The sequence below is a fragment of the Mustela erminea genome, chromosome 10 (assembly GCF_009829155.1).
Source record: "Mustela erminea isolate mMusErm1 chromosome 10, mMusErm1.Pri, whole genome shotgun sequence".
Taxonomy (NCBI): Eukaryota; Metazoa; Chordata; class Mammalia; order Carnivora; family Mustelidae; genus Mustela; species Mustela erminea.
The window spans coordinates 78458829-78486298 of NC_045623.1; the positions used below are offsets into that span (position 1 = coordinate 78458829).

General features: G+C 57.3%; 1 protein-coding gene across 1 annotated transcript in view; it reads right to left on the reverse strand.

Moving 5' to 3' along the window:
• Positions 1-27259, reverse strand: part of KCNQ4 (potassium voltage-gated channel subfamily Q member 4) — a 52826-nt gene extending 25567 nt beyond the window's left edge. Inside the window, 2 exon segments of the mRNA XM_032301863.1 lie at positions 26945-27222; positions 27224-27259. Of these exon segments, the coding sequence (XP_032157754.1) occupies positions 26945-27222; positions 27224-27259 (314 nt within the window).
• Between the last annotated feature and the right edge of the window lie 211 nt (positions 27260-27470).

Genomic DNA, 27470 nt, shown 5'->3' on the forward strand with positions numbered 1-27470 from the left:
ACTGAGCCACCCAGGCGCCCCTTAAATATAGACATTTTTTAATATTCATACCAAGGTCAGCAGGACTTGTCTCTGGTGGCAAAATTAAGAGTGATTTGGTTTTGGTTTTGGTTTTTTTGTTTTTTTTCCTTATCTGTACTTCCTCATATTTTTTTAAGGATAAACTGGGGTAGGGGCGCCTGAGTGGTTCAGTGGGCTAAGTTCCTAACTCTTGGGGCGCCTGGGTGGCTCAGTGGGTTAAAGCCTCTGCCTTCGGCTCAGGTCATGATCCCAGGGTCCTGGGATCGAGCCCCACATCGGGCTCTCTGCTCAGCGGGGAGCCTGCTTCCTCCTCTCTCTCTCTCTGCCTACTTGTGATCTCTGTCTGTCAAATAAATAAATAAAATCTTAAAAAAAAAAAAAAAAGTTCCTAACTCTTGGTTCCAGCTCAGGTCATACCCTCAGGGTCCAGGGATGGAGCTGGGCGTGGAGCCCGCTTGAGATTCTCTCTTTCTCCCTCTCCCTCTGCCCCTCTCCTCCCCCACGCACTCTTTTCTCAAATACAGAAATAAAATCTTTAAAAGTAAATAAACAGGGGTGATAACAAACTAACAGGAATTTTAGAATGCATTTCCTTAAACATACAGAGACAGAGCCACCTTTAATCCTGTCCCCGCCTCTTTACCACAATAGCCTTTGCCATTTCGCAGGTGTCCGAGTGTGGCAGCCTCTCCCCCGGGAGTCCAGCTCACACGTCCATCTGTCCACTCAGCGTCTCTTTCTCAGCTGTCTGGTGGCCTCTCAAACCGAACATGTTCAAAACCAAACTCGACCTGCCCTCGGATCTGGTTCCCCTCCCATCTCCCCACCTCCACGAATGACACCGCCTGCCAGCCAGGGGCTCAAGCCGAGTATCTAAGAGTGCCTTGGGTTCTTCCTTTTGCTCACTCACTGCTCTGGTCCTTTAGCAATTCCTGTTGGCTCTACCTTCGGGATAAATCCCTGGACACTCCACAGCTCACCACCCTGACTAAGTTGCCACCATCTCGCCTCCGCCTGGCCTCCCACCTCTGCTGTAGCCCAACCGCGACCCACTCTCTTCATAGCAGCCGGGGTGATCTTCCTACAATGCAAAGCTGGAAATCCTCGCTCTCCTCAAAACTCTCGCCTGACTTCCCCTCCTATTTGGAGAGCAAAACTTACACTCCGCGTGTGCAAGAAGGCCCTGTAAGCTCTGGTCCCCACGTTTCCTCGCAGGCCTGCGACCCTCCTCTCCATTACTGTGCTCCAACCATCCTGAGCTCCATGGCCTTCCTGGGACACCAAACTCATGTCCACCTCCAGGCTTTGCACTGGCTTTGCTGCTTCCTCTACCTGTTTACTGCTCTCTTACGCAACTAGGTCTCTGTTCAAACATCACTTCCTTGGAGAGGCTTTCCCCAACCACCCCCTCTCCAAAACAGTGGCCCCATCCCCACTCTCTTTCCTTGCTCTGCTTTACTTTTTTTTTAATAGACTATATAAACGAAGAGCAGAAATTTCACATGAAACAAACATTAAAACACCATGTCAGCAAAGCCCCCAGTTTGTGTCCACTGAGAAGGGTCCCAAAGCTCTGAGCTCATCCCTTCCTGAACTGTTGGACCCCCCGGGCATCCCTCTGAGAAGGGAAGAGAAGGCAGGTCTCTGACCTTGACCAGCTCCATGTGATAGACACTGTTTCAAAATTCCCTGAGCTTCACGTCCCCTGTGCTCCTATATGGCATGAGAGTTTCTCCACCCCAGAGGCTCACTCAATGCAGTGGAACAGATACACTGAATGTGATAGAGAACATCTCGTGTCCCGGGCACCTGAATCATTATCCCCATCTCCCAGATGAAGAAAGGGGGCCCAGGGAGAGACAGACTTGCTCCAAATCACACAGAGAATCTGTGTGATCTCTCTGTCAGAATCAGCATATGGTGTTATTCATGCAACAAACAAGGACGAAGGATTGTCTCCAGCCTCCTCTGGGGACCCAATGTCTCTGTCTCTGCCAGTACAGATAGGACACAGTTGCTGGCTGGCCTGAGCTCTCTGTCATTGCCCCAACAGAGAGGTCAGACTGACGTGCACTTTCTGGAGCATCTCTGCCCATCACATCTGGCTGCAGTTCGGGGCCCGGGCTGTCCCTTGTCCTTCCCAGGAGGCAGAACTGGGATACACCGGTGCTGCCTGCCTGACTCTCCGCGGCTGGGCTTAGCTCGAGACTCCTTACAACCCCTTTGCACCTCCACCCCCATGCCGTGACCACCCCCAGGAAGGCCACAAGAGGTTGAGGGACTGAACAAGTAGACAATTTGCTTAGATCCATGGTTCTCAAACTACAGCTAGTGTGAGAATCCCTCAGAGCACTTATCAAGATACTGACTTCTGGGCCTCGTTCCTAGAATGTAAGTATGAGGAGGGACCTGAGAATCCGATGTCTACAGAGTTCCCTGGTGATACTGACGCTGCTCCTCCGGGAACCACACTTTGAGAATCACTGGCTCAGCTGGCTGAGCTTGGGGCTGATTCAGGGATTAGCCAGCTCCTGGCTTTTTAAACAACAGCCATCATTGTCTTCCAGGCCTCACCCCACCCCCATACCTTCCTTAAATCACTCCAGGGACAGCCCCAGCACAGGGGGAGCGAGAATGGCGCTGCTGGGGACTGTGGGTCTCACGCCAACATCAGCTTCCCCCCCAATTCACCGTGTGACCCCCAAACTGCTCCTGCTGGCTGAAGGCTTCCTATTGGTCAGACACTGTGCCCGAGCCCTCTCCATGCTTTTTTTAAAATTACTTCTCACAACCACCCTGTGAGAGCAGTACCATAATCACCCAAGGGCTTATCACTGAGAAAACACAGGCTCAGAAAGGCAGACTGTGATGACCGCACCACTCTGGGAATATACTAAAAAACACTGAGTGGTATGGGGGTACTTTATGGTATGTGGATTAGAGCTCAATAAAGCTGTTATTTAAAAGGAAAACAAAAGAAAACAAAAGAAAAACAAAAAAAGAAGAGTATACTAGATTGTCCAAAGTCATAAGGCAGGGATCTAAACCCAAGTCCACCTGGACCCCAGAAGCCATACTACTCTCTGGGCCTGAGTTTACAACAGGAGGTGGGGGACATTAGCACACAAGGTGAGGGACCTCAGACTTATGGCCACAGCAAAGGGGTGGAAGGGAGAGGGTCTGCCAGGAGCTCAGTTCCAGATTCTCTGGGGATGACCCCAGAGAGAGAGAGATGCTTGGAGGCTGAAGAGGTGAGGCTGTGAGTCAGAGGTCGCACAGCAGAAAAGGGTTTACCTCCCGACCTCTCAGCTACGTTCCCTTAAGAAATGCTATTTGCCATCTACACTCCGCCGTTGAAGAGTGTCACGAAAGGAAAGACATGGTGTGATAAGTGTTTCAGAATTACCACTTGGGTAGTGTGGAGCAGGGATTGGAGGGGGTGAGACTGATCAGGGGGAAGCAGATAGAAAGTTCCACAGTAACTCAGATGAGAGATGAGGGTGACAGCACCAAAGAGAAGTGAACGGATGGAGGTTTCAGGAAGTAGGCTTTGGTAATGGTCTGGAAATGGGGACAAAGAAGGAGAATGACCCTCCTAGTTCTGCTGTGGGCACCAGGCGGATGAAGGTGCGGTGCCTGAGCAGAGAGGAGACCCTGCTGGGGGGACAAGTGGGGCGAGGAGCTCCATTTGGGTCTCGGGCCTCAGCACACACACTCAAGGGCGTGACGAGAGAGACCAGAGCCGGAAATGCGGACTTGGGGTACATGGGTTGTAGAGACCTCGGTAGTGGCTGAGACGGTTCAGAGAGCATGAGGCCCATTTCAAGGAGGACCCAGTGGGACCCCAGAGGTGCGGAGGGAGGAAACATGCTCCACCTAGATGAGAAAGGAGCTGCCAGCAAGGCGGGAGGGAAACCGGGACAAAGAGGTGGCAGAGATGCCAAGCAAGAGGGTTTCAAGGAGGGAGAGAAGGACAGTGTCAAGTGCTGCCAAGAGGTCAAACAAGATAAGGCCTGAAAAATGTCCACTGGATTTGGTGACAAATTGGTCACTGGGCACCTTGGCAAGGGCAGCTGGTGGCGGGGGAGGTGGGGACCGGGAGGGGTGCGACACAGGCTTGTGGGGGTTGGAGAGGAGGAGGGGCATGAGAAAGAGGGAACAGCGGGCATGCAGAGAGCTAAAGTCTGCGGGAGGAGAGGCAGACAGTGGCTGGAGAAGGATGCGGAGCACAGGGACTGGGCTTTGGTTTTTTTATTTTAAGAGGCGAGAACCAGAGTGGAAGAAGCCAGGAGAGAGGGAGCAGTGGAAGATGGGGGAGAGAGAGGGAGCCAGTGAGCAATGCAATGAAGTCCCCAGGGCAGCGGGGAGGCGGGGATCCAGAGCGGGGCGGGGCCGGTGCTGAGCAGAAAGGACCCTGCCAGCCTGGGACAGGTGGCCAGGAGGAGGGGCCAGGTGGGGCAGGAGGTTGGGGGACCGGAAGCCAGAGCACTTCCTGGGGGCTGCGACATCCTCTGTAGCTGAAGTCAGGCAGAAGAAGTCAGGCCTCCTTCTCAGAGGAGGAGGCAGGGAGCAGAGGTGGCGGAGGTTTGAACAACCAGTGTGAAGGGAATGGACCAGGCCCTGGGGGGGGTCCTTGGGGGGAACAGAGGACCTTTATTCCCTACCATAAGGATGGGAGGAAAGATCCAGAACCTCACAGGTGCTCTGCCCATGCATTTTTTATTTGGTTTGGTTTGGGACATTTTTGGTTTTGTTTTTATTTTTTTATTTTTATTTTATTAAGATTATACTCATTTATTTGACAGAGAGAGACAGCAAGAGGGGGAACACAAGCAGGGGAAGTGGGAGAGGGAGAAGCAGGCTTCCTGCTGAGCAAGGGAGCCCCACAATGGCGGGCCTTGAGCCCAGGACGCTGGGATCATGACCAGAGCTGAACGCAGACACTTAAGTACTGAGCCACCCAGGTGCCCCCCTCCTTTTTTTTTTTTTTGTTTTGTTTTGTTTTGTTTTGTTTTTAAGGCTTGATGGTCCTGAGGGAGGAAAGCAGCCATGTAAGATGAGGGGCTAATTCCGCCCCCAACCAGGCCAAAGTAAATGCAGAACCAGGCCATGCCTCTGACTTGTTGGTGGGGGCGGGAGGGCCTCCTTCTTTCTCACCAGTGTCCCTCCTTCCAGACAGCCCTGCCAATGTCTGTCACCTGCTTGGTCACCAGCTGGCTCCCTCATTTCTACAACTGGCCCTGGGAGTAGGTGACCCCACCCAGACCAGGATCCCAAAGGCAAGTTTCTCTCTCACCCCCTGGGGACAGCAAGGGCCAGTCTGTCCCCCATTCAGCCAAGGTTCCTGCAGGACAGAGCCCATACCCCCACCACCTTCCAGCAGAAAAGGCGTTTCTTAAGCCCCAAACCAGAACTGATCCTGAAAAAGAGATCTAGCTAGACCTGAGGGGCTCCCCCAACTGGGGGCTGCCGTGTGGCCTGGAGGGCCCCACACTGCTCTGGGGAGAGCAGGCTCTTACTTTCTCTTGCAGGGGGATAGAGGAGAGGGGCAGTCGGCCAGGCCTCAGAGTGAGGCTCTTTCCAAGAATCCTCAGGGGCTGGGACAAGAAGTTTCCCCTGATCCAGCGATTCTAAATATGGCAAAGGGAGCAAAAGCACGTGACCCAGGGCCCCACACCAGGGCTGCTGCTGCGGCCGCTGCTCCTCTGGGCCAGAGGCCTGTGCTGGGGGCTCAGGGTGAGGGATGAGGTCTCAGTGGAGCCTCAGTTTCCCCGTCCACAACATGAAGGTGGGGCACACTCAGGGAAGGCTAAAGTCCCTCCAGTCTTACTGCTCCCCAGAGTAGGGTGGAAGGGGAGAGGTCTGAGACCTCAGCTCAGTTCCAGATTCTTTGAGGATGTCCCTGGAGGGACAGCAGTGGCCAGCACACAGTAGAAAATATGAAAAAAATGCCCCTGCTTGGAGAACCAATTAGAAAAAGGCGTTCCCTTTAGCCTGAAAAATTATAAGTTGACCCCTGTGGACAGACCCACCAGAAGCAGGCATCCCTTGTTCTGGGCTGACTGAGCCCTAAGCACGGGCTGGATTTCAGTGCCACGGGTGTCTCCTTGTCCAGGCCTTTTGGCAGCGCACAGGGTGTGCAAGGGCGTGGGCAGCCCCGGGGACAGCTCTGACAGCCACCGCAGCCCGGAAGAGCCAGCTCTACATGGTACGGCGTGCCTCCGTGCCGCTCTCCTGGCCACCACTGACGCATCGAGAGCTGGACACTGACCCAAGAAAGGTTTCCCTTTAGGTCGGGCCCAACCAGTCAGGCTGTCTTTCTCAAGCACGGAACAAAGGACCACAGAGGAAAGTTGGCAAGGGTGCAAAGAGAAATAGACATGAGGCCGCTGTCCCAGGATCTCATCTCCCCTCCTCTGTTCTGTGAAGCCCAGACGTGCCTCCCGCCGCGAGGCCATGAAACTCTTCTCTCTCCTGGCAGGAGGAGGTCCTATGCCTCCGCAGGCCCGTTGGTCTTGCGCTAGTGTGAATGATCTCGGTCTCGCTAGGACGTGGAAGGCAGTGTCTTCTGGACCAGGTGTTTCATGAGTCATAGGCTGGTCCTCTCCTACCTGGACCAGCTCCAGATCCTCCTACTCCTTCTCGCTGCTTCCCCCTCCCACAGCAGCCAGACTACCTGTGCACCAGGGAGGTGGGCTGAGCAACATGTCAAGGGTGGGAACCAGGAGGGAGCAGGGGCCATCCGTCTGTGTGCGGCTGGCCAGGCAGCGCTGACTCCTCAAATAAACAGGGAGCGTGGGCTCCCTAAGCAGGAGGCCGGCGCAATGAAAGCGAAGTAAGGAGTAGAACACGGGCAGCCTGGATTCTGAACACTTAACCAAGAGAGCCAATGGGAACCTTCCCCCGGTTCCACCTGAGCCGCTCCATGTGGATTCGGGTGACTCAGTTCTACATTCTGGGCTTGGCATAAGATTCCATTTGAACGAAGAGCCTTGCTGCTTTTTTAAAAAGTGTGAAATCCACCGACTTGCAGGCTCAGGCCCAAGCGCCTAAGCGCGGTTGCAAGGAAGGCCCTTTCCGCACCAACACCTCACTCCCCACCACGCAGAGCCCAACCCGGTGCTGGATACTCCGTTGTCACAGCTCTATTCCCCCACAAAGTCAACCGCTTTTCCCCATCTTTGCCCATGTCGTGTCTGCCCCTCCTCCAGCCTGGCTGGGTCAGGGGGCGAGCCCACCCCTGGCTCCCTTCATTCCCCATCCTCCTCTCCAGGCCCCCCCTCCATCATCATGGCATTTCCTTCAACTGGGGAAAAGCTGCTGGAGGGAAGGTCTCCTCCCACAGACCAAGAGCGGGGTGAGGTCTTGTCCTTTTCACCTTGAATGCCCTGTGCCCAGCTGAGAATGGGTGCTGGGCTAAAGCTCCCTGAGAAGGACCACAGGCTTCCCCGCCCCCACCCCAACCCTCCCTACCCCACCACCCCATCCCCACTGCAGCTGCCCACGGCTTCAGCTGGGCCTCTCGACCCACCCTGCAGCAGGTGGGGTGTGAGTGAATCAGGACAAGCCCCAGGCCAGTGCCACAACATTCACTCACCCATTAGCTGATTCGTGGGGTAGGCACCCTCACGGGGGAGATGGGGAATACACAAGGAGAGGTTCAAAATGTGAATTTGTGCCCCACATTGGGCACAAAGTTTACTTGGGGCGTCTGGCTGGCTCAGTCGGTGGAGGGTATGACTCTTGACCTTGGGGTCGTGAGTCTGAGCCCCATGTTGGGTGTAGAACTTACTTAAGTTTAAAAAAAAAAGTGTGAGATGATGATGGAAAAAAATTAAGCGAGGGAAAGGAGAGAAAGAACACGGGTACAGGAGTTCAGGACTATTTTATAGAGCGGGGCTGGGGAGAGCAGCATTGAGAAGGTGACTTTTCCGCAGAGATCTCAAGGAAATGAGCGAGGGAGCCGTGTGGGTATCTGAGAAAATAGGGTTCTGAGCAGAGAGCAAAACAAGGGCAAAAACCTGAGCCAGAGGGTGCCTGGTACATTCCAGAGGATCACAAAAGGGGTGTCCCCAGGAAGGGGGAGAGTGGTGGGCCGCAAGGGCAGAGAGGTAGCTGAGGTGGGAAGCAGATCGTCTCCTGGCTCCTCTGAGGATTTTGGCTTTTGCTCCAAGTGAGATGGGGAGTTCTGAGCAGGGAGTAATGCGATCCGACTTGCGTTTGCAACAGCAAGGACTGTTGAGTAGAGAACAGTCAGTGGTGCGGAGCGGGGATGGGGAGGGGGCCAATGGCATTTGCCATCATACATGGCTGTATGATCCCAGAAAAAGATGCTGGTGACTTGTGCTAGGGGGACGGACGTGGCAGGTGAGCAGAAACTAACTCTACTTTCACCTAGAAAGATCCGAAAGAGTGAATCAATCCTCTCATTTTTACAGGGGAAACTGAGTCCCAGAGCGGGGCATGAACCACCTGTGATCATACCCTAGGTCAGAGGCGGAGCTGGGTCTAGCACTGAGATTTCCTGATTCCTAAAGTAATATTCTTTTGATGTCTCCTCTTCCTATGGGAGGACTCAGGCACCTGCCCCTGACCCCCACCTCAGAAACTCCCTCCTCTACGCACTGGGCTGGGGCCTTGCCCCTGTCCATCCTGCTGTGTGTGACAGGGTGGCACTGGATTCAAGGATTTCCCAGGCCTCCAGCTACTTGAGCCTGGCAGGGGTCAGGGTCACCCCTAAGGAGCCTTCTGTCCTCTGAATCAGCAGAACCGTCCCAAAGGGGGGAGGGGAGGGAGGGAGGGAAGAATCCAAACCAGGGGAAAGAGCTTAGTCCCCAAGACTTGCTTGGTTGTCAGCACTCCGGGAGCAGAGAGGGCATCAAGAGCTGACAAGGTGGAACAGGAGATTCAAGGAAGGCCGGGCCCCCTGGGGAGCACAGGCCCCAAGGTTGAGCCCCGCCTAGGAGTGCTGCAGACTCAGCTATTGAGAATCCCACCCAGTGGGAGCTTTAGGGGGCATAGTGGGGTGAGGTGTTTCAATGCCTTTGCTACCAGTAAGCAAAGCAGTATGCAAATTCACGGGCCACACCTGGGGCAGTTGGTCACAGCTGCCTGAAAGCCTTGCGCCCCATGGGAACCCCAAATCCAGGTCCAGCCAGACTGAAACCAGCAAGACTGACTCCAGTGGGCCCTGACAGTTGGAAAAGGTTTGCTGGGTGACCTTGGGCCAGGAGCACAACTTGTCTGAGCCTATTCCATAACCTATGTGAGAGGGTGGCTAGGAGGGTCTTACTTAGGCTGGAAGCCAGTGATAGAATGCAGACATTTTTTCTGTTCTGCCTGTAATGGGACAGGCTGCCCAGCCCCTAGTTCCAGCTGATTTAGAGTGCTCTAAGAGCCAGGAGCCTGCTTGGGGGCTCTCCACCCTTTGTCAGGGTTGGAGGCTGCAGAAGGTGAGGCACAGGGGCCTGGGTAGAGCTAGGAACCGAGGTCAATGTGCTCTGCCACCTCTCAGCTGTGGAGATGGGAAGCTGTCGCTGAATCCCGCTTTACTCCTGAGTGAGGGAGGGTCTCTGAGGACACTATTTTTCTCTCATCCACCTAGGACTGGTGATTCCACCTTCCCCAGTGGGAAGTGAGGTCCTAGTCGCTCCTGAAACTGTCAGTCCTGAGGAGCTTCTGGAGTCTGAGGAGAGGCTCTTTTACATTTCATTTGCATGGTGCTCATTTGCATGGAAAGTCAATCTCCGAAACTCCACTATAATTGAATAATAATAGCAAGGAGGAACGGGGTAGACCAAAGCAAAACTTCCAATAGCTCATTAACCACAGAAAGGGCGCTGGAGGTGACGGAAGGGGACATATTGCACTCCTGACGCCCCCTCCTCGTCTAGCGGAGGAAGACGGAACCCTGCAAGTATCAGAGCCAAAGGAACAGACCATGAATTCAGCTCTGACCCTGATCTCTGCCAGACTCAAGAATTCGGCCTTGTCTTGGGGGATTTTGAGCAAGTGAGCTGTCCCACTCCAGAACTCAGTTTCTTCGTCTGTCTAATGGGGCCAGGGATCCCTGCTGCAGCAATCTGGAGGCAGGGGTCTGGCCCAGATGAACCGCTGAGGGGTTGCAGAAAGCCTTGGGTTCACTTAGGGACACAGAGGAGGTTGCCTCCAGGCGGGACTCCTCGGGAAAGGGAGGGGCTTCTGGGAGGAGGGCTCTTGGGAGGAGGGCTCCAGGGGGGACTCCTCCCTCCGTACGGCCCTCTACCCGCTTCCCCTACAGGGGCCCCTTCCTCTGCTGCCGACGCACAGCCTTTCGGCGTTCCGGGGTCCGCAGGGCGGGCCCTGCCCCCTGGGCGCGGGGTGGGGCTTACTGGAAGGGGCGGAGCAGGCTGGGGGCGGACCCCGAGGTGGTCGGAGCTCTTGGTTGTCCCCGGGAGGGGCGGAGCTTCGCCGACACCCGGCACCCGGCGCAGGAGGGGCGGGGGCGGCGCCGCGGCTCGGGTTACCTCCCTGCGGCCTCCCCCGCCCCGCCGGCTTCTTTTTCCGTTTCCAAATTAACAATTGAAAACGCGGCGGCCTGAAAGGCGAGCAGCGGGCCAAGCGGAAAGTGTGAAGGTGCCGCCGCGTCCCCGAGGACGGGGGGCGGAGAGGGGGGCGAAAAACCCCGACTGCCCGGGGCTCGCCCACCCACCGAAGCGGGGTGTGGGCACTGAGCGCCCCGGGACACAGAGGTGCCAAGGCCCCTAAGTCGGGTCTTGGCCCGATCCAGCCCCTCCTATTGTTCTGGTCCAGTGTCTCAGGACCCAGTGCCCAGGCTCCGGGTGGTGCTAGCCCCCGAGGGCGCTGGTGGAGCGCGGGGGGGGGGGGCACCAGGGCTGGGTTACTGCTCTTGAGGCTGAGTGCCCAGGAGGGCAGGTGCCAGGCAGCACAGCACCGTCCTTAAGGGCTCCCAGAGTCAGCTAGGTCTGACTTGGCCTCAAGTTAAGTCATTTCACCTTACAGAGACTCAGTTTCCTCATCTAGAAAATGGGGAGGGACGATGCAGAGCTGAAATTAAATGAAATGAGAAGATGCCTGCGGTTGGCCCACAGCGAACACAGTAGATAATGATGATGATACTGAGTCCTTGGCATCCTTTAACCTCCCTGTGCACCAGTGGGGAATACTGGAATTGACTCATCTCTTCCTCCCCTCATCTCCTCAGGGCCTCCCCCAAAGCCCCCCTTAACAGATCGAGAAATTGAGGCCAGGAAGGTCCTCATAAGGGGCTTCAAGTCATTTGTGAGTGAAAAGAACCAGGACCTGAGCTCAAACCTGACCCTCAGGCCTGGATTGGTCTTACAGAGATGAATATTCCTTGGGGTCAGGGCCCTGGGCATTGGACACCCGCTCATCAGTGTCCAAAGACCCGGGTGCTGATCCTAAGGCAGCTGGAACAAATGAGTGGGTAATAGAGAAAATCCCCTCTCCCAGGCATGCAGGAGCACGGACCAGTGGGCCAGAGGGTAGATACAGTTTCTGGTCCCCCCAGGCCCCGGGTAATGTCAGGGCCATGAATGCTGTGACTTTATCTATCCTGTTCAACACTATCTCTCCCACGCCTAGAACGGGGCTTGGTGCATTGTAGGTCATCAATAAATATTTGTTGAGGGGCGCCTGGGTGGCTCAGGTCATGGTCCCAGGGTCCTGGGATCGAGCTCCGCATGGTGCTCTCTGCTCAGCAGGGAGCCTGCTTCCTCCTCTCTCTCTGCCTGTCTCTCTGCCTCCTTGTGATCCCTGTCTGTCAAATAAATAAATAAAATCTTTAAATAAATAAATAAATAAATAAATAAATATTTGTTGAGTGAATAAGTGAATGAATGAAGGAGCAGGTCCCCTCTTACACAGCTGTGGCCTCCCACTTGCCACCAGTGTGAGGTGGTCTTCCTTAGGGAGGTGGGTTTGGGGTAAGGTGCCTTTCTCCCCAATGTGGAGACACAGGGCCATAGCATGGGGGGAGGAGACAGAAAGCAGGAGGAGAAGAGAGAAGAAGAGTTTTCCAGGAAGCAGAGTGGAGATCAGCTGTGTCTTCCTAACCTCCCCCTTCCCACTCCTGTCTGCCCAGGGACTAACCCCTTTCCCCCTCCCTCCAGCCACTTCTTCACTGACTGCCATGATTCAGGTTCCATCCCCACCCCAACCCTAGTCCACTTACCTCTGGCGGTCCGAGAGTTCCCTCCCCATTTACAATCCTACAATGACTCTTTACTGTGTGCCATCTAAAATCCAAGCTCTTCATGAGGTCATAAACACACAAGCATCAGCCACTCTCTACCCCTCCATACCCTGTACATTTCTACCCTGGTGATTTCTGTCTCTCTCCCCTCCTCAGGATGGACACCCTCCCTCCCCCCAAAATCCCTGCTTTGCTTTGGAAAGCCATGCTCCCCCAGCCCCTTGGGATTCCTGGACCTTCTGGGTACCCCTGGACTCTGTTGCACTGAGACTCTTCCTACCTCTGTCCCTGCCCGCCCCCCCCCACCTCATTTGGATCCATGTACCAAGGGCAAGGCCAGCTGTGACTCCCCCACATCCCCCAGGATGGCCAATTAAAGGCTCAGACAGTATCTGGGAGGGAGCAAGAAGACCCAGATCACTGGGGCCTTGAGCATCATCGAGTCAGGACTTTCCCACTGTCCTGTGAAGCCGAGGGCTCTGGGTAAGGTCATCTTGGGGTGGCTGCAGAGGTGAGTAGGTACAGTAGGACCAATGCAAGCCAACCCTAAACACTAGCAGGGCTGGGGAAAGAGTCCAAATGGGGACTCACAAACTGTTAGTCTAAATATTGAAAAGCGTAACTCAAGCTAAAAATCTGTTGGATAAAATACGTTCCACCCTTCCTGACACATGCACCTTCATAACAATCTGGAAGGCCAGTTTTGAGTTTAAGATCTTGGACTCTTTGGAGTTCCATGCAGGAATCTGGCAGGGAGGGGTTCAAGCCTCCGGTCCCCAGCGCACCGTGTGCCCTCTTCTCTTCCCGTACTGGGCTCATCTCGCACCAGGAGGGGTGTGGGGTACACGCCTGTGGCTGCCATCACCTGCTCTTTCAGGCTCCATCTCCATTGACTGCAAACAGCTGTCCTTGGCTCTAGAAGAGCTCATATGCCTTGGCCTTTGGGGTGATGAGCCAGGAAAGAGGCCTATACACACCCTGGAGGCAGGCACAGGGGTCTGGGAGCCGGGAACTGCAGGGTTACCCGGAATGTGTTCTAGAATGAGCAAGGCTGTGTAAGGTTCTGAGCTGGTAGTATGCACAGCCGTAGAGGCTGAGCGGGCAGAGTTCTGGGCCCCTCCTCTTCCCTTGAATCTACCCAGAGCGACGTCACTTTGATATGTTTTCTAAATCGTGCTCCTGCGTCACATTTCATCTAAGGAACAAGACCTACTGTATCAAATAGTTTGCAAAACACTAATCCAGCCCCTTGCCTCCTACTGAACACAGAGGTAGCTAAGGCTATGGGGAGCCAGTGACCACAGTCATGTAGCAGGTTAGAGCAAACCCAAGGCCCCTGCCTCCTGCCCAGGCCTTGGCCTCCATGAACGCTTTTCCGATCTGCCAGACCCAGTGCCTGCAAAGGACAGGCTGTTGCGAGGTGAAGAGTACCCAGTCCCCAGTGGGGCTGGAGTGGGCCGGCTGCTGAAGCCCTCTGCTGGGACCACAGTCTGGACCCTCTGCTCAGGCTGCCCAGCTCAGACATGGACTGAGAGGCCGGACCAGGCCTGAGAAGGAGAGGGAGTCCTGGTATAAATAACTGTGGGGGGCCGGGATGTTTGGGCCCGTCTCCTGGGCTACGACTGTGTTTACTGCCCAGCAAGGGGGGGCAGAGCCCACACATTTGCCTCCCTGACTTGTAGCCAAATTTCTCCAGGAAGGGGTGGCCCAGGATTAGCCCCAAACACTCCAGCTCTGCACCTCCTTGAGGTCCTCCCCCTAACTTTGCCAACATGGGCCCTAACGCCCCCGACATTGTCCCCACCCTTCAGCCCCAAATGCTACACAACACGGTGACTCCATCAGCCCCAAAGTTCCCAGCAATTGCCCCCATAAGTCTCAACTCTGCTCAGATCGTGGGAGGGCGAGGAGCTTGAGTATGGCAGAGGAAGGCCCCAAGCAGAAGAGCTGGGTATGTGCCAGGGATCTGAGCTAGGGCTGCTGGGCAGGGGGGTGCAGAGACAAACCTCTCCCACGGCCCTGGCCAAGACGGGGGGGGGGGGGCTGCAGCCCCCGGATTAGGAGAGTGCAAATGCCTCTTCCCAGCCCAGAGCCCATCCCATGCCTGTCATGTGCAGGGTGTTAGATGGCCAGACCCCAGCGTGGGCGGGGTGGGCAGGTACCCTGTTGGTCATGCCCCAGCCAGCTCCCTTCCCCAGGAAAAACCCCTCAGTGCAGGAGGGCAAGGGGGTCCCCTGCTCCATGGGGGGCAGCAGTCGCAATCTGCTCAAGTATGGGGGCAAAAGGGTTGATATGAGCTGAGTTCCCCCTGTGGGCCAGCCCAGCCTACCTCCCCCTGCCACCCACCCACACACACACACACACACACACACACACACCCGCGCATGCGCGCACACACACTTTCTGCCCAACTGACTCATGGGTCTTGTTTGAGACACTAAGCTGATGTTCACTGAGAGCAGAGGCTCCAAATCAGGGCTCTATCAAGCAGTCTTAGACAGGTACCTGGACACCTGAGCTCTAGGCCCATGTCAGCCACTTCCCAGCTGAATGACCTTGGGCAAGTCACTTCTCCCTTCCGAGCCTCAGTGTAAAATAGCATAACGATATCTTCCTCCAGTGTTGTTGAGAACTCAGTGGGACACAGCGAGCAAACATTAATTAAGCCCCACAGTGGGCCGGCACGGCTCTAAGGGCTTTGTGGGACCATCCAGTGGGAGAGCCGGCATCCTCCCCAGGACAAGGTAGCATTTTGGATCCAGAGGCTCAGACTCAGGGATATGATGGGACCTGCCCAAGACCACCCAGAGGGGACGTGAGCCCAGGTCAGCTCTGAGGAAAGGTTTTCAGTGATTTATTGGTCTTAGGGACAACTGAAACTCTTGAGCTAAGCTGGGCTCCAATCTGGGCTCTGCCACTGACCTAAGTTTAATCCATGCCCTGTTCTGGGCCTCAGTTTCCCCATCAGTAGCATGAGGGGAGAGGGTGAGCCCAGTGATTTCCAGTCTATTGAGTTGAGGGAGCAGGCAAGGAGATAGATCAGGCCCAGCCCCACATGGGCTCAGCCCCTTTCTCCAGGGCACTGCACCACTAGCTGGGCCAACCGCCGGTGCTCTCACGAGCCTATTCCAAGGCCATTGTTCTGGGGACCCCCACAGAACCTAAGCCCACATCCCCAGACCTCCTTACCCACAGCCTCGGGGACTGCACCCATCCCCTCCGCTTCCAAGGGCCCCCTCAGCGCAGCCACACACACCTTCCTCCAGGCCAGGCTTTGCATAAGCAGCTCAACTTTCCCTACAGGCAAAGTCCTAGGGCTTCAGGCCAGGTCCAGCCAGGCCTGGGCAGGGTTAGTGGGCCGCTCCAAAGGAGCCGCTCCAGGGACTGCGCCACAAGGGGGAAGGCAGGGGGGAAAGAAAGCCAAGCCAATGGCATTCTCATGGCTCCCTGCCAGTTTCCCCCTTACCAACCTCCTTGTAAGATCCAGAAAGGTGTCTCTAAAATGCCAGTCTGTCCAGGGCATTCCTGTCTTCAGTTCCTTCCTGGACTCAGTCTCCTCCAAGAAGTCACACTGCTCCTCAGCCTGGCATCCCCGGCTCACATCCCAGGCTCTTCTCTGCACCCCTCCTGCCCCTTCCAGGCTCCCATGCTCCTGACTTCTTGGAGGCCTTTGCAACATGCTATGTTCAGCCTCACCTCTGGACTTTGCCCATGCTAGTCCCTCTGTCTTGAATGCTGTTCCTTGCTCCTTCCTGCCTGGTTGACTCCTCCTCCTACTCTTGTTTCAGGTCTCAACGTAAACCTCTTCCTCTGGGAAGACTTCCTCATGACGCCCAGTTTGGGGCTGAGTTTAGCCCCTCTGTGCTGGGCTCCTACAAGACTCTGCACCTGTCCAGACAGCAGCCAGCCCCTGGCCCATCTCCCTAGTGCCTGAGGGAAGGTCTGATTCACTGCTCTGTCCCCAACATCTGGGATAGTGGCTAGCCCCAAGGGACTGCCAGTGAGGGCTTCCCAAATGAGAGAGCGAGTTCCCAGTGCTAAACTGGGGTGGAGGACAGAACCATGAATCTTAAGGCCCAACTGGTCCTCATATCGGCCACAGGCCCATGAGGGCCAGTTAGGCATAATATGGTAGGCAAGGACATAGCCCCCAGAACTGGACATCAGGGCTTTGAGTCCTGACCCTTTTACCTACACCCAGGCAGGTTTCTCAACCTCTCTGTGCCTCAGCATCCTTAGCAGGGAAATGGGCATAACTGTAGTCCCCAGCTCAGGAAGGTGTTGAGAGGAAAAAGTGTAAGGAGCCACGGTGAGTTCTCAGAGCAGCAGTTGGCCCCAGGTCTACGCTCATTAAACACTTGCCATTAGCATCCCTTTTACTATTGAGAGCTCCAGCAGGAGAGGGAGACTGAGGCACAGTGGGGGGTGAGGCAGGGACCGCTGGAGGCCACACAGCAGCAAGATGGCCTTCCCAACCCAACCCACATCCCCACATAAAAAGTGTCCCCAGCCCCCCACACATGAATGTTCCCTTCCAGCACGCCCCACACTGACTACAGCCCTGAAGACCTGCTCACACCAGAGTCCTTGCACACTCAGCCTTACGCGCCGCCCTCCTGGGCACTCAGCACCTACTGGCTGTGCGACAAAAGCACACGCTTAACCTTCCCACGTCAGCGTCCTCTTCTGGGCAGCAGGGTAATAACAGTACTCCCTCCCGGGGCTCTGGGGAGGATTAAATGAAGTAATATATGGAAAACATCTGGCACAATCCCAGACAGAGATCACGCTATGGATGTTACTATTGTATGACAAACTTGCTTAGCACTCGGCCCTGGGCTCCTGGGGAACCACCCTCTGGTCCGTGTGCTCTTCCGCGACGTGGACTAACCAACCCCTTGCTCTGCAGGGTACCCCCTCAGGGTGCAAACCAGTACAGACGGGAGTGCACTGAGGGGCCCAGGACCCCAGAAGAGAGGAAAAGAAGACCCTGGAAAGCACAAAAAGCCCTCCGTTCCTCATGGTGATTGTGGTTTGTGAAGCCCTTGGGCAGGAAGTGTTGTTCTGTGGGGAAGGAAGCTGGTGCCTCAGAGACCCTGAGCCCACTCACTGGCTGGGGTCATCCAGCCTTTAGGAAGCAGAGGGGGGAGCTGAACCCCAGCAGCTGACTCCTGCTCCTGTGCTTCTTTAACTGATGTTTGAGCCCTGATTCCGGCTGACCCCATCACCACCGACCGCCGGGGGCCATTCTGGGCTAGAGCCCTGGGCTAGTCCTCAGCTGAGGGTGGGGGGTGTAGATAATGAGACTGAGTGCTCCTCCATTCCGCCCCCCCCCCAATCCTTCCATCCCCACCCAGGCCCTTCTGGCCCTCCAGCTCAGGAGGGAGGAGGCAGGAAGGCGCCCAGACTCAGGGATTTCACACACCGGTAAAATTTCCAAAAAACACTCGGGGACTGGTTGGCAACTTTTTATTTTGCCAAGTAAGGACATTTGAAAAAAAAAAAATTCTCAGCCCCATCCTTTCATAAAAGAAAGGACATAATCTCAGACTAAAAGTCCTTTAAATGGAATAAATTTAGCTTTATGAAAAAGTCACCACATTGTCCTTATTTCCCTCGATTTTGCCTTAGGCCACTGAGAACCGCATGCGTCTGCTGACATATCTGAGAGCCACTTGGAACTTGGGCCTGGGAGTCACACAGACATGGATTCGAATGCTGCCTCCACCATGGACAAGCGGTGTAATCAGGTGCACGTCATTTCCTCCCTGAGCCTCACTTTCCTATCTGCAAAATGGGAACATAATAGTGTTTGCAAAATGCTAGCTCCTGGGAAGAAATCAGGCAAGCCATGGCTCCCAGGCAGGGGTGCCTCCCTCTCCTGTCACTGCCTATGGCTCCCCATTGCCCGGAGGGCAAAGCCCACCTCCATAGCTTGATGATCCAGAACAGGGGAGATAGAGGAAGAGAGTTCCACCTCAAGGCCTTTGCTCTTGCTCTTGCCTCCAAGTGGAGGACACTCAGGATAAAAATCACAAGCGCTCCCGGCTCAGTGCCTGCACAACCGAGAACCTGGGGTCCTTTCTCCAGTTTCCCTCTAGTTGGCAAAGCTGTGCTCTTCCTTAAAACCGGCCTCAATGCCACCTTCATTCCCTGGCTCAGAAAACATTTACAAGTTACCAGCCACATGCCAAGCACTGTGCTCAACCCCCACCTCCCAGACCTCACCACCCGGTGCAGAAGAACGCATAGGGCTGGGTGAGCCAGGCTCTGGGGACGGCCCCCCACCCCCGCTGCCCCTGTTGAGCCTGGGGTGGAGGTGGGTGGGGAGTGATTCCAAGAAGACGGGGTGCTCCAGCTGAGAAGTGAAAGATGGATAGGTGTTCACTAGCTGATGGATGGGCAGGGGAGGGAGTTTCGGGCCAAAGGAAAAGCACAGAGACTGTTAAACAGCACGCTTTAGGGACACTATAAGTCCCTTCTTAGGTGAATAAAGAATGCTTGAAGGGTGCCTGGGTGGCTCAGTCGGTTAAGCGTCTGCCTTTGGTTCAGGTCATGACCCCAGGGTCCTGGGATCGAGTCCAGAATGCAGGGGGCTGCTCAGCAGGGGGCCTACTTCTCTCCTTGCTTGTGCTCGCTACCTCTCTGTCTCTCCCTCTCTCTCTAATAAATAAATAAAATCTTTAAAAAAAAAAAAAAAAAAGATGCCTGAGGGAGGGAGTTCCTGACTCGGGCAGTGAGTGGTAGGAGAGTCACTGTAGGGGGCACTGGGGAAGCGAGAGGCTGAGTTTGAGGTGCCCACAGGATAAGGGGGCAAGGTGTTCCTGGGAAGCTCAGGGATGAAACTGCAAGGGGCAGGCTGTCATCCCAGAGGGGACCCCCAGTGTCACAGGAGTGTTTGAGGCCGCGCACACACACACTAGAACTCTGTATAGTGAGGAGGACACACAACAGAGCCACAGGAACTCCAACATTCACTGGGCAGAAAGAGAGAGAAGAGCCAGACAGGCCAACTGAGGGGAGTCAAGTGAGGACCCAACGGGCTTAGACCTTCAGGGGCAGCATCCCGGGGACCCTGTCCCGGGTTTGAATCCCACCTCTACAGCTTGCTGATTATGCGGACTTGGAGCCTTCATTCCCCTCTGTAAAACAGGGCTGGCGTATTTTTCACAGCAAGGACAATAAAGGGCAGCAGGGAGAGGTCCAAGACCCTGGGGCGGCCTTCAGCGCACCCCCAGGCTGCATCTCCCTCCCCCTGCTGGGCCCTGGGTCATAGTTTCCCCCTTTTCTGTCTCCCCCACCAGACTGCCTGCAATCCCCAGAAGCTGGAAAATCAGACGAGTGAGTGAACCCAGGGATGCAATGCTGAGGGAAGCATTGCTCAGTCCTGGGCAACTCCAGCACAACCCCCATCTCCTGAGGGGACCTGTGGGTACTGTGTCCTTGGGCCACCTGGTCCTTTCTCCTGGCCTCAGTTTCCCCATGTGTGCAAAGAAGCCACAACTCTGCTTGAGCTCTGAGGTCTTTCTGGCTCTGATGTTTGGCAGCAGGATGAAATGAGAAAAGGTGAGGGCAGAAAGGCCTATTTCTACCCCAGCAGAGGAAGTCCCACAGCGGTCTGGGTCCCCATTATGCCCAGGGACTGGTCCCTCCGGAAGAGGGTGGCAGCCGGGCCAAGGAGGGCAGGAGCAGAGACGCCCGGGATTGTGCTGACAAAGCTGTTCCTTCTCCCCTCCTTTGCTCCCTGCCCCCTCCCCTCCCAGGGGACAGCCAAGCCCAGCAAAAAATAAACCCAAAGACGGTGACCTGGGGAGGCCTGAGGCTCCCGGGGAGGAATGGCAGAGGAAAGGGAGGAATGCATAGAGGCAGCCTGTGACCACCCCCCAAAGCCAAAGGGTACCTGACCCGTCTCCCTCCCTCCCCCACCCACCAGAGCTCGGCTCCCAGGGAATTTCACTCTACCTCCTGGCTAGTGGGCAGTCCTTCCTGCTGTCTGACCTCCATCCTTCATGCTTCAGTGGGAATCACACTCCATTTATCTCCAGCAAGCTTTCCCCCTTTCCCACCAGTCTGGCCTACATGTCCGAGGAGTCTCAGGAGAAAGTGCCCCCCCTCCTCAAGAGGGCCGCCAGGCCAGAGACCCCACTCCACTCACTGTTCCCCCGTCTCCAAGAAGGAAGGAAGAGGGAGGGAATTGCTGAGCTCCCTGCTCTCTGCCTCCCTCCCTCAGGCGCTGCCCACGGATTCCCAGCCCAATTAGTCTGCTGCCTGGGGCTGCCCCTCCTATTCCTTCCTCACCTCCCCCACCCCCAGGTGCCAAGCCCCCAGGGCACACAGATCCTGCCCTAGGGACAGAGTTGCCCAGAAAGCCTGGAGTTTTGGGGGCACATTATGGGGGCCCCCCATGTCTGACTAGCACCCTCTCCCTAGCCCATCAGAGCCCCCTCTGGGGGCAGGCAGCCTCCAAGTGCCCTTCTAAGTGCTCCCAGTCCTTGGAAGGGCCCAGAAAAAAGAGACCCTTGAGGCCCCCCACTCCTGCAAAACTTAAGGTCTGTACAGCAGCTCCTCCTGGTTCCCCTGAGTTGCTCTGTGCGCAGCAGCTGTGAACGGTCCACGTTCCTGTTTAGCCCCATCTTACGGTGGTGGGGGGGGCGGGGAGTCAGGCTCGTGGACTGGGGTGGACGCAGGGTGCGTACTTTCCCAGCAAGTATTAAGATCTCTAATTCTCCTTTGGGATTCCCTGTCCCCATTCCCCAGGATATGTTCAGGAGAGAGGGGGGTATCGCCCCCTCTCCCAGGGGTCCCCTGCTGTCCCCCTGAGCACCATGGCTCTACTTCCATCTCCCTGGGGTCAGGCTGGCTGCAGGTGTGACCATGAGGCCTATACAGTGGAGTCCCAGGCAGGGCACAGGCCTGGTCTGTCGCCCTGAGCCCCCTAGGCCTGGTGCAGAGCCATCTAGGGACCCAGGTCGGAGTCCTGGCACCACCACTCACTAGCTGCGCCGCCTCGCACAAGTGGGTGGCGTCCCCTCTCCAGCCCCATCTCCCCCGCCCCATGTGAACCCAGGATCAGAGGATCACGATCACGATCACGATCACGAAGGGCCTGCCTTCCCTCATGCCTGTGGGGGTTAGAGGCGGGACTGCAAGGCCGGAGCCCGCAGAGAGCACCCCCACCCCCCAGCCCACAGAACAACTGGGTGTCCGGCCGGTGCCTGCCACCGCCTGCGCCCGGCATGGCACCCACACTTTAACCCACTCGGCCCCGACTCTCCTGGCTTTTAGATGACAAAATCGAAGCTCAGAGAGGTCAGGTAACTTGCCCAAGGACACATAATTGCTTTGGGTGGAACAAGAAGTGAACCCAAATCTGTCGGACTCAGAGCTCATGCTCTTGACCCACTCAGGGGGCAGCCTCTGGAGAGAGGACAGGGCCCCGCTCTTTCCCCGCCCCAGCCCCACAACTCCCACACTTGGGGTGCTAGAGAGGGACCCCCTAAATTCCCTGCTGGGGGTCAGCCTTGCACAATAACCCCCATGGGTACGGTGCTGGGGAGGAAGGGCGATGAGCTGCTCCGAGTCCGGGGAAGCTCCCTGCGTGGCCCCCTTGGGGGACGGGGGTGGCGGGGGCAGGGCCTTGGCCGTTCTGCAGAGCTTTCCTTTCTCCTGCTCCCCGGGAGATTTCAGCTCCCTTGACTGGCTCAGAGAACCTTAAATTAATCACCCACTCAAAGTGCTGCCATCAGCCCAAGAATAATCACCTCTCGGAGCACTCCTGGCTCCAACACTGGGAGAACAGAGGTTTCTGCAGCAGTAGGGACTAAAGTCAGACTTTCAGCAGGGCTTCCTCAATGGAAGGAATGAACATACTATGGAGTCGGGGTGGGGTAGCAATGAGAAGTCTAACTTGGGCAGGAGGGCATCAAGGGGCCTAAGGGGCAGGGAGAGGAACAGAAGAAGGGATAGAAAGCTGCCAGGATGGTATCTCCATTCGCCCCCTCCTCATAAGGACCAAACAAAAGAATGAGAACTGAAAAACAGCAGCACCAAAAATCTGGGTCACACTCCAAGACTTTCCCCATCATAAGGCCAAGTTCTTGGGGGCGTTAGCCTTCACCATCAGCTGGGGTGAGGAACAGATCTAAAGTCCTGCTCTGGGAGGCAGAGGCCTGGGTTCCTGGCAGAGTTGTACTACGGATCTGCCGGATGTGACACTCCTTTCCGTGCCTCAGTGGACTCAGCAGCACAATGCGGGCCTGGGCATAACGGTTCCAGGGGCGGCCTTCAGGGAAAGTGAAGGCCAGCCGAACTCTAGGAGGCCAGCTAACCTGCTCCCACGTGGCCCTGGGGCTGCCCTCCCAGGTGGACGCACAGGTAAACCGAGGCCTGAAAGGGCAGCCCTGCTGGTGTGGACAGGTGGAGGCAAGAAACTCAGGGAAGGGGGTCGGCTGTCTTCTGTGCTAGAGGTCTGGGCTGGGGCAGCAGGCCCAGGAGCGTCTCTGTGAAGTCAGTGAAGAGGTAGGGACAGCTCTGTGTTAGATTTCAAAGCCATAGTGAGTGTGTGCACGAGACAGACAGTCGAGTGTGCAGCGGGTGTGTGTGTGTGCTCGCGCAAAGCCAAGTATAGCACGAGTATGATGCCTTGGCGCGAGGCTGGGCAGTTGCTGTCCAATCTCACAAACTTTTCTCCCTGCTCACCCCCTGCTGTCTGAGAGCTGGGTGCTGGGTGCTGCGTGCTGAGGGCTGGGTGCTACGTGCTGGGGCAGAGAAACAAATGGCACAGGAGCGGCCCTCCTGCGGGGCCTGGGGCTGGGGCCCTGGCTGAAGCCAAGATGCGGGAGAAGGAGGTCTGAGTCAGCCGTCGCTCTCAGGAGGCTCCGCAGAGACCTCTCCTGAGCCTCGTCTCCCCACCTGTCAAATGCGGAGGATAGCAGCACCTGCCTAGTGGAGGTGGTTTACGGACGGCCCGGTGATCACTGCAGCTCAACGAGTGATGAGAAATTTCCGTTCCAACTGCTGGAGCCACCACAGCCCCCCCCAAACCCCACCAGGCAACTGCAGGGAGCAAGGGGCACGGCCTGGATAGGGAGTCAGGAGTCTTGGGGTCTGGTTCCGCATCTGCTTCTGATTCACTGTGTGACGTGGGTCCTCAGAGCCTTAGTTTTCTTATAAGAAAAATGGGCTATCAAAATGTGGACCCACTCCTTGGGGGCGCCCAAGGGCTCTGGGCCCCCTTTGCTGGGCTCATTACCAACCCAGGCAGTGATCGTTCTCAGATGGCAGGGTGGGAGCTTGGAAGACTCCGGGGTTAGGAGTCTGAGGGCCCCAGGAGCTGCCGCCACCTCCTCCCCTCCCCATTCCCACAGCTTCTGACCCCAGGGACAAGGCTGAGGAGGATGTTTACAGAGTGTAAACCTTCACATAGAGAAAGCACTGGGCAGCTGGGGGCTGGGAGCAGCCAGAGTCTCACAGTGGTGTGGGGAAAGTGGGGGGTAATGACCGTGCCCTGTATCAGCCCCCTCCAACCCTCTAACTTCAAGAGTGAGGCTGGGGGGCGGGGCGGGGGGTAGCTCTGAAAGGGTGCAGAGAGGAGGTGCCCCCACCCCCGCCCCCACCGCCAACCGCCCACCAAAGGCTCAAAAAGCAGGACGGGTAGCGATTGTGGTGTTTCTCCAAATCCAGAGCGCAGAGCCTGTGAAGGGCTGAGGCCTTAATCAAAGACTGGGACACTGAGGAGGGGCTGGGGTTTAGGGACAGGACCAGGGGCCTACAGAGAGGTGAGAGAGATGGGAGAGGGAGCCCGCAACCCCTCATCCTGGACCTCAATAAGGAGAAGACAGGGGTCCGCGGTTCCCACATCCCAGAGACCACAGCTGCACGGGCAGAAGGGCCGGAATCCGAGCTCGTCCTGGGAACAGTCTTCAGTGCCAAAAAATATGCGGGCTGCGTGGGGTCCTCACTGGCAGGTGTGAGGCTGGCGTCCCCCTAGGGTGAACGGACCCAGCTCACCCCAGCGCCCTCCTTCCTGAGCCCTTCTTTTCCAGGCTTTTCTGCCAGGCCCCTCCTGCTAGGGCCTGAGTCTCCGGGAAGGGGGGGCTAGCTAACTGGGCACACTGAGACCCCTGCACTTGAGCCGCCTCTGGGCGCCCGTTGTGGAGGTGGGAAAGGATCTGGCCAAGAGTGCAGCGGGAGGGCTAGGAGTCCAACAGCAGGAAGCACTTCCTGGCAAGAACAGCCAAGACCCCAGAGTGAGTGACTGAGAAACCCCACATCTGGAGCACCTCAGGAGCAACAGAAGCCTCCGGTCTGGCCCCCTCCGCCAGCCCCAGGAATAACCCCCATCTTTCACACTCAGGCTCTTGCTGCACACCAGGCTCTTTCCCACCTATTACCTCATCTGAGAGCGAGGCCCACAAGGTTGGGGTTTCTACCCACTCTGACGGCCGAGACATCTAAAAGCTCAGAGAGGCCCAGTGATCCATCCAAGATCACACAGCCTCCAAGAGGTGGGGCTCCCAACCCCTCGCTCCATTTGATCTCTAAGACAGAAGACTAGTTCCCTGAGATTCCCTAGCCCTGTGGACCTTCTCACGCCGCGTTTCCTCCCCTAGAGCTCCTGAGATGCCTCGTCCCTGGGCTCCTGGGCACAAGTGGTCAGAACAAGCACGCCCCTGGCCAGGGCATTCCTGGCATCCGGAAAGGGCAGGATGTGGGGCAAAGGTGCCAGCAGATTTAGCTCCTGGAGAGGAAGGAGAGGCCCTTCCAGAAGAGGCGAAGACAGCGGCTGGCCGGAGGTCATGAGGTGGGTCCTTCACCTCTGGTGACCCCTGGGGGGCTGAGAGACCAGGCCTCAGGACGAAAGACCCCCGCCTCAGAGGCTTACTGGTTTCCCCGGGCCCAGCCTTGCCTTGGAAGGGTCATCTCCCAAGAGGAGCCCACGAAGGCACAGCCCCTCTCCGTGGAGTGTCTCAGCCTCCTTGGGCGCCCCAGGCCGATGTGGGCAACTCGACCCCCTTTCCTTAGCAGTCCTCTGCTGCTCCCACCTGACTCTGTACAACTCCCTTGTACTGTCATCACTCCCACAATCCTCTCTGCAGCGAAAGACATTCATCCCAGATGCTCCCAATGGGCACTGGGGGTTGGGCTACCCTTAACAGTTGACTCTGACCCTAAGTCTGACCTCGTGTCCTGACAAACCTCTGCCCCTGGCCTAGCCCAGCTGGAGTCTGCCTGAGTCAAGGCTGCCACCCCCAGGAGCACACTGGCTGAGAGAGTCCTCCTCTGCCCTCCCTACGGCCAGGGGGCTCCCCTTCACCTCTGAAATTCTGCGCACCCAGTTAGGATGGGACAGAGGCAAGCAGGAAGACAGACCAACAGACAGGTAGAAGACAGAGACAGATGGACAGGCACACGGACAACTGGACAGACGGGCACACAGAGGGATGCCTGTCCCACAGAGGGATGGAAACAGACAGGCAGAAGGACCGCTGGACAGTGAGGTGGGGGGGAGATGAACAGACAGGCTAACTTGCACACAGGTGGAAATTCCAGCAGAAAGACAGCCAGACAAGGCAGAAAAACTGCCTGACAGTCAGGTGGACAGGCAAGGGGGCCACCGAGGAGACCCAAAGACTAAAGGGCCTGCTCTGAAGGCAGCAAGAAGGGATTAATATCCGTACATTTTCCAGGGACCGGAGGTCTTTCTCGGGCACCTCCAGGCGTCCCAGCGCCAGGCCCAGCCCTTCAACTGATATCCGCGGGGCCTCTCATGTTCCCGGCTGGGCCAGGCCGTCCCCCAAGACTGAGCTCTAGGCTGCCAAAATTCACTCTTTACATCCAAGAGGGGTCAGTGTTTTTGAAAGTTGTAGGAGCCTGGCAAGGGGGAGGGGGGGCCCGCAGCGTCAGTGTTTCCAAACCGACTGCTCTCCTCTTTCTTTTTCCCCAGGGTGCCCGGAGCCAGGCCTGGTGCAGCAGCCAGTGAGTGGGGCGGGCTAGCGGGCCCAGGCACCGGGGTAGCCAGGGCAGCCCGGGTGCTGCTGCTGCTGCCACCGGCGGGTGCAAGGTGGAGGAGAGGCTGGGTGAAGACCGTCACACAGCACACACGAGTGTCAGGGCTCAGGTGGCTCACAGGGACCCCCAAACCCCTACAGTGGGGGGCCAACCGGGACTGGGGTGGAGGCCATCCATCCCTGTACAGGGCCATCTCCAAGGGGAGCCCAGGTGGGAGCCCACTGTGGCAACAAAGTTGGGGAGATAGTAACAGAAATTGTGCGGGGGCCACTGGGTCCCCTTTGTGTCTGGGCACAAGGAGGCAGAGGCAGAGGCAGGGAAGAGGAAAGAGGACCCCACCGTAGTGGCTCCGGAATGCAGAGAGGATGGGGGACAAGACACTGGATGTGGGGAGAACCTGGGATTGGGACGGAGGAGCAGGGGTTGGAGATCAGAATGAAAATAGCTGAGGTAGGGAGGTCAGAAGCGAGGTCAAGCAGGGGTCAGGACCTGGGGATTAGGGTTAAGGTCAGGCTGGGGGAGGATCAGAAATCGGGCTCAGGCCTGGGGGTGAGCGAGAGGAGGGTCGGCCGTGGGAATGGGGGGCAGGGGGCGGAGCCAGGGCGGCTCGCGCCGGCCCCGGGGAGCCCAGGCTCCGGCAGGGGCCGGGCCAGGCGGGAGCGCGGGGGCGCGGCAAGGGGCGCGGGGTCGCAAACTCACATGAAGACGTGGTAGACGAAGGCCCAGCCTCGGGGTCGCTCCAACACGTTGTAGACCCAGTTCTGCAGGCGGCGGTAGCGCTTGTGCGCGGCCGAGGAGCGCTGGCCGCAGGCGGAGCCCGAGCCCGAGCCCGGCCCAGGGAGGGGCGCGCCCGGCGGTAGGGGGCTGCCCAGGAGGCCGAGGCGGCGCGGGGAGCCGCCCCCGCCTGCCTCGCCCCGCTCGCTCTGCACCGCCGTGAGCGCCACCAGCTCGGCGCGGGGGGCGTCCCCGGGCGGGGGGGGCCAGGCCGAGGCGGCGCGGGGGGGCCTCGGCCATGGGCGGCGCCGGGCGTGGGGTTGGGGGTGCGCCGGGGCCCGGCTGCGGTCCGGGGCGGGCGGGCGCGCGCGGGGTGCTCAGCGGCGCATGGCTCGGACCCGGGCCCGGCGGAGGCGGCCCGGGGCGGGCGCGGGCGGCGGGGGGCTAGGGGCCGGGCCGGGGCGGCGCGGGGGCCGGGGGCGGGCGCGCGGAGCCTGGGGGCCGCCGGAGC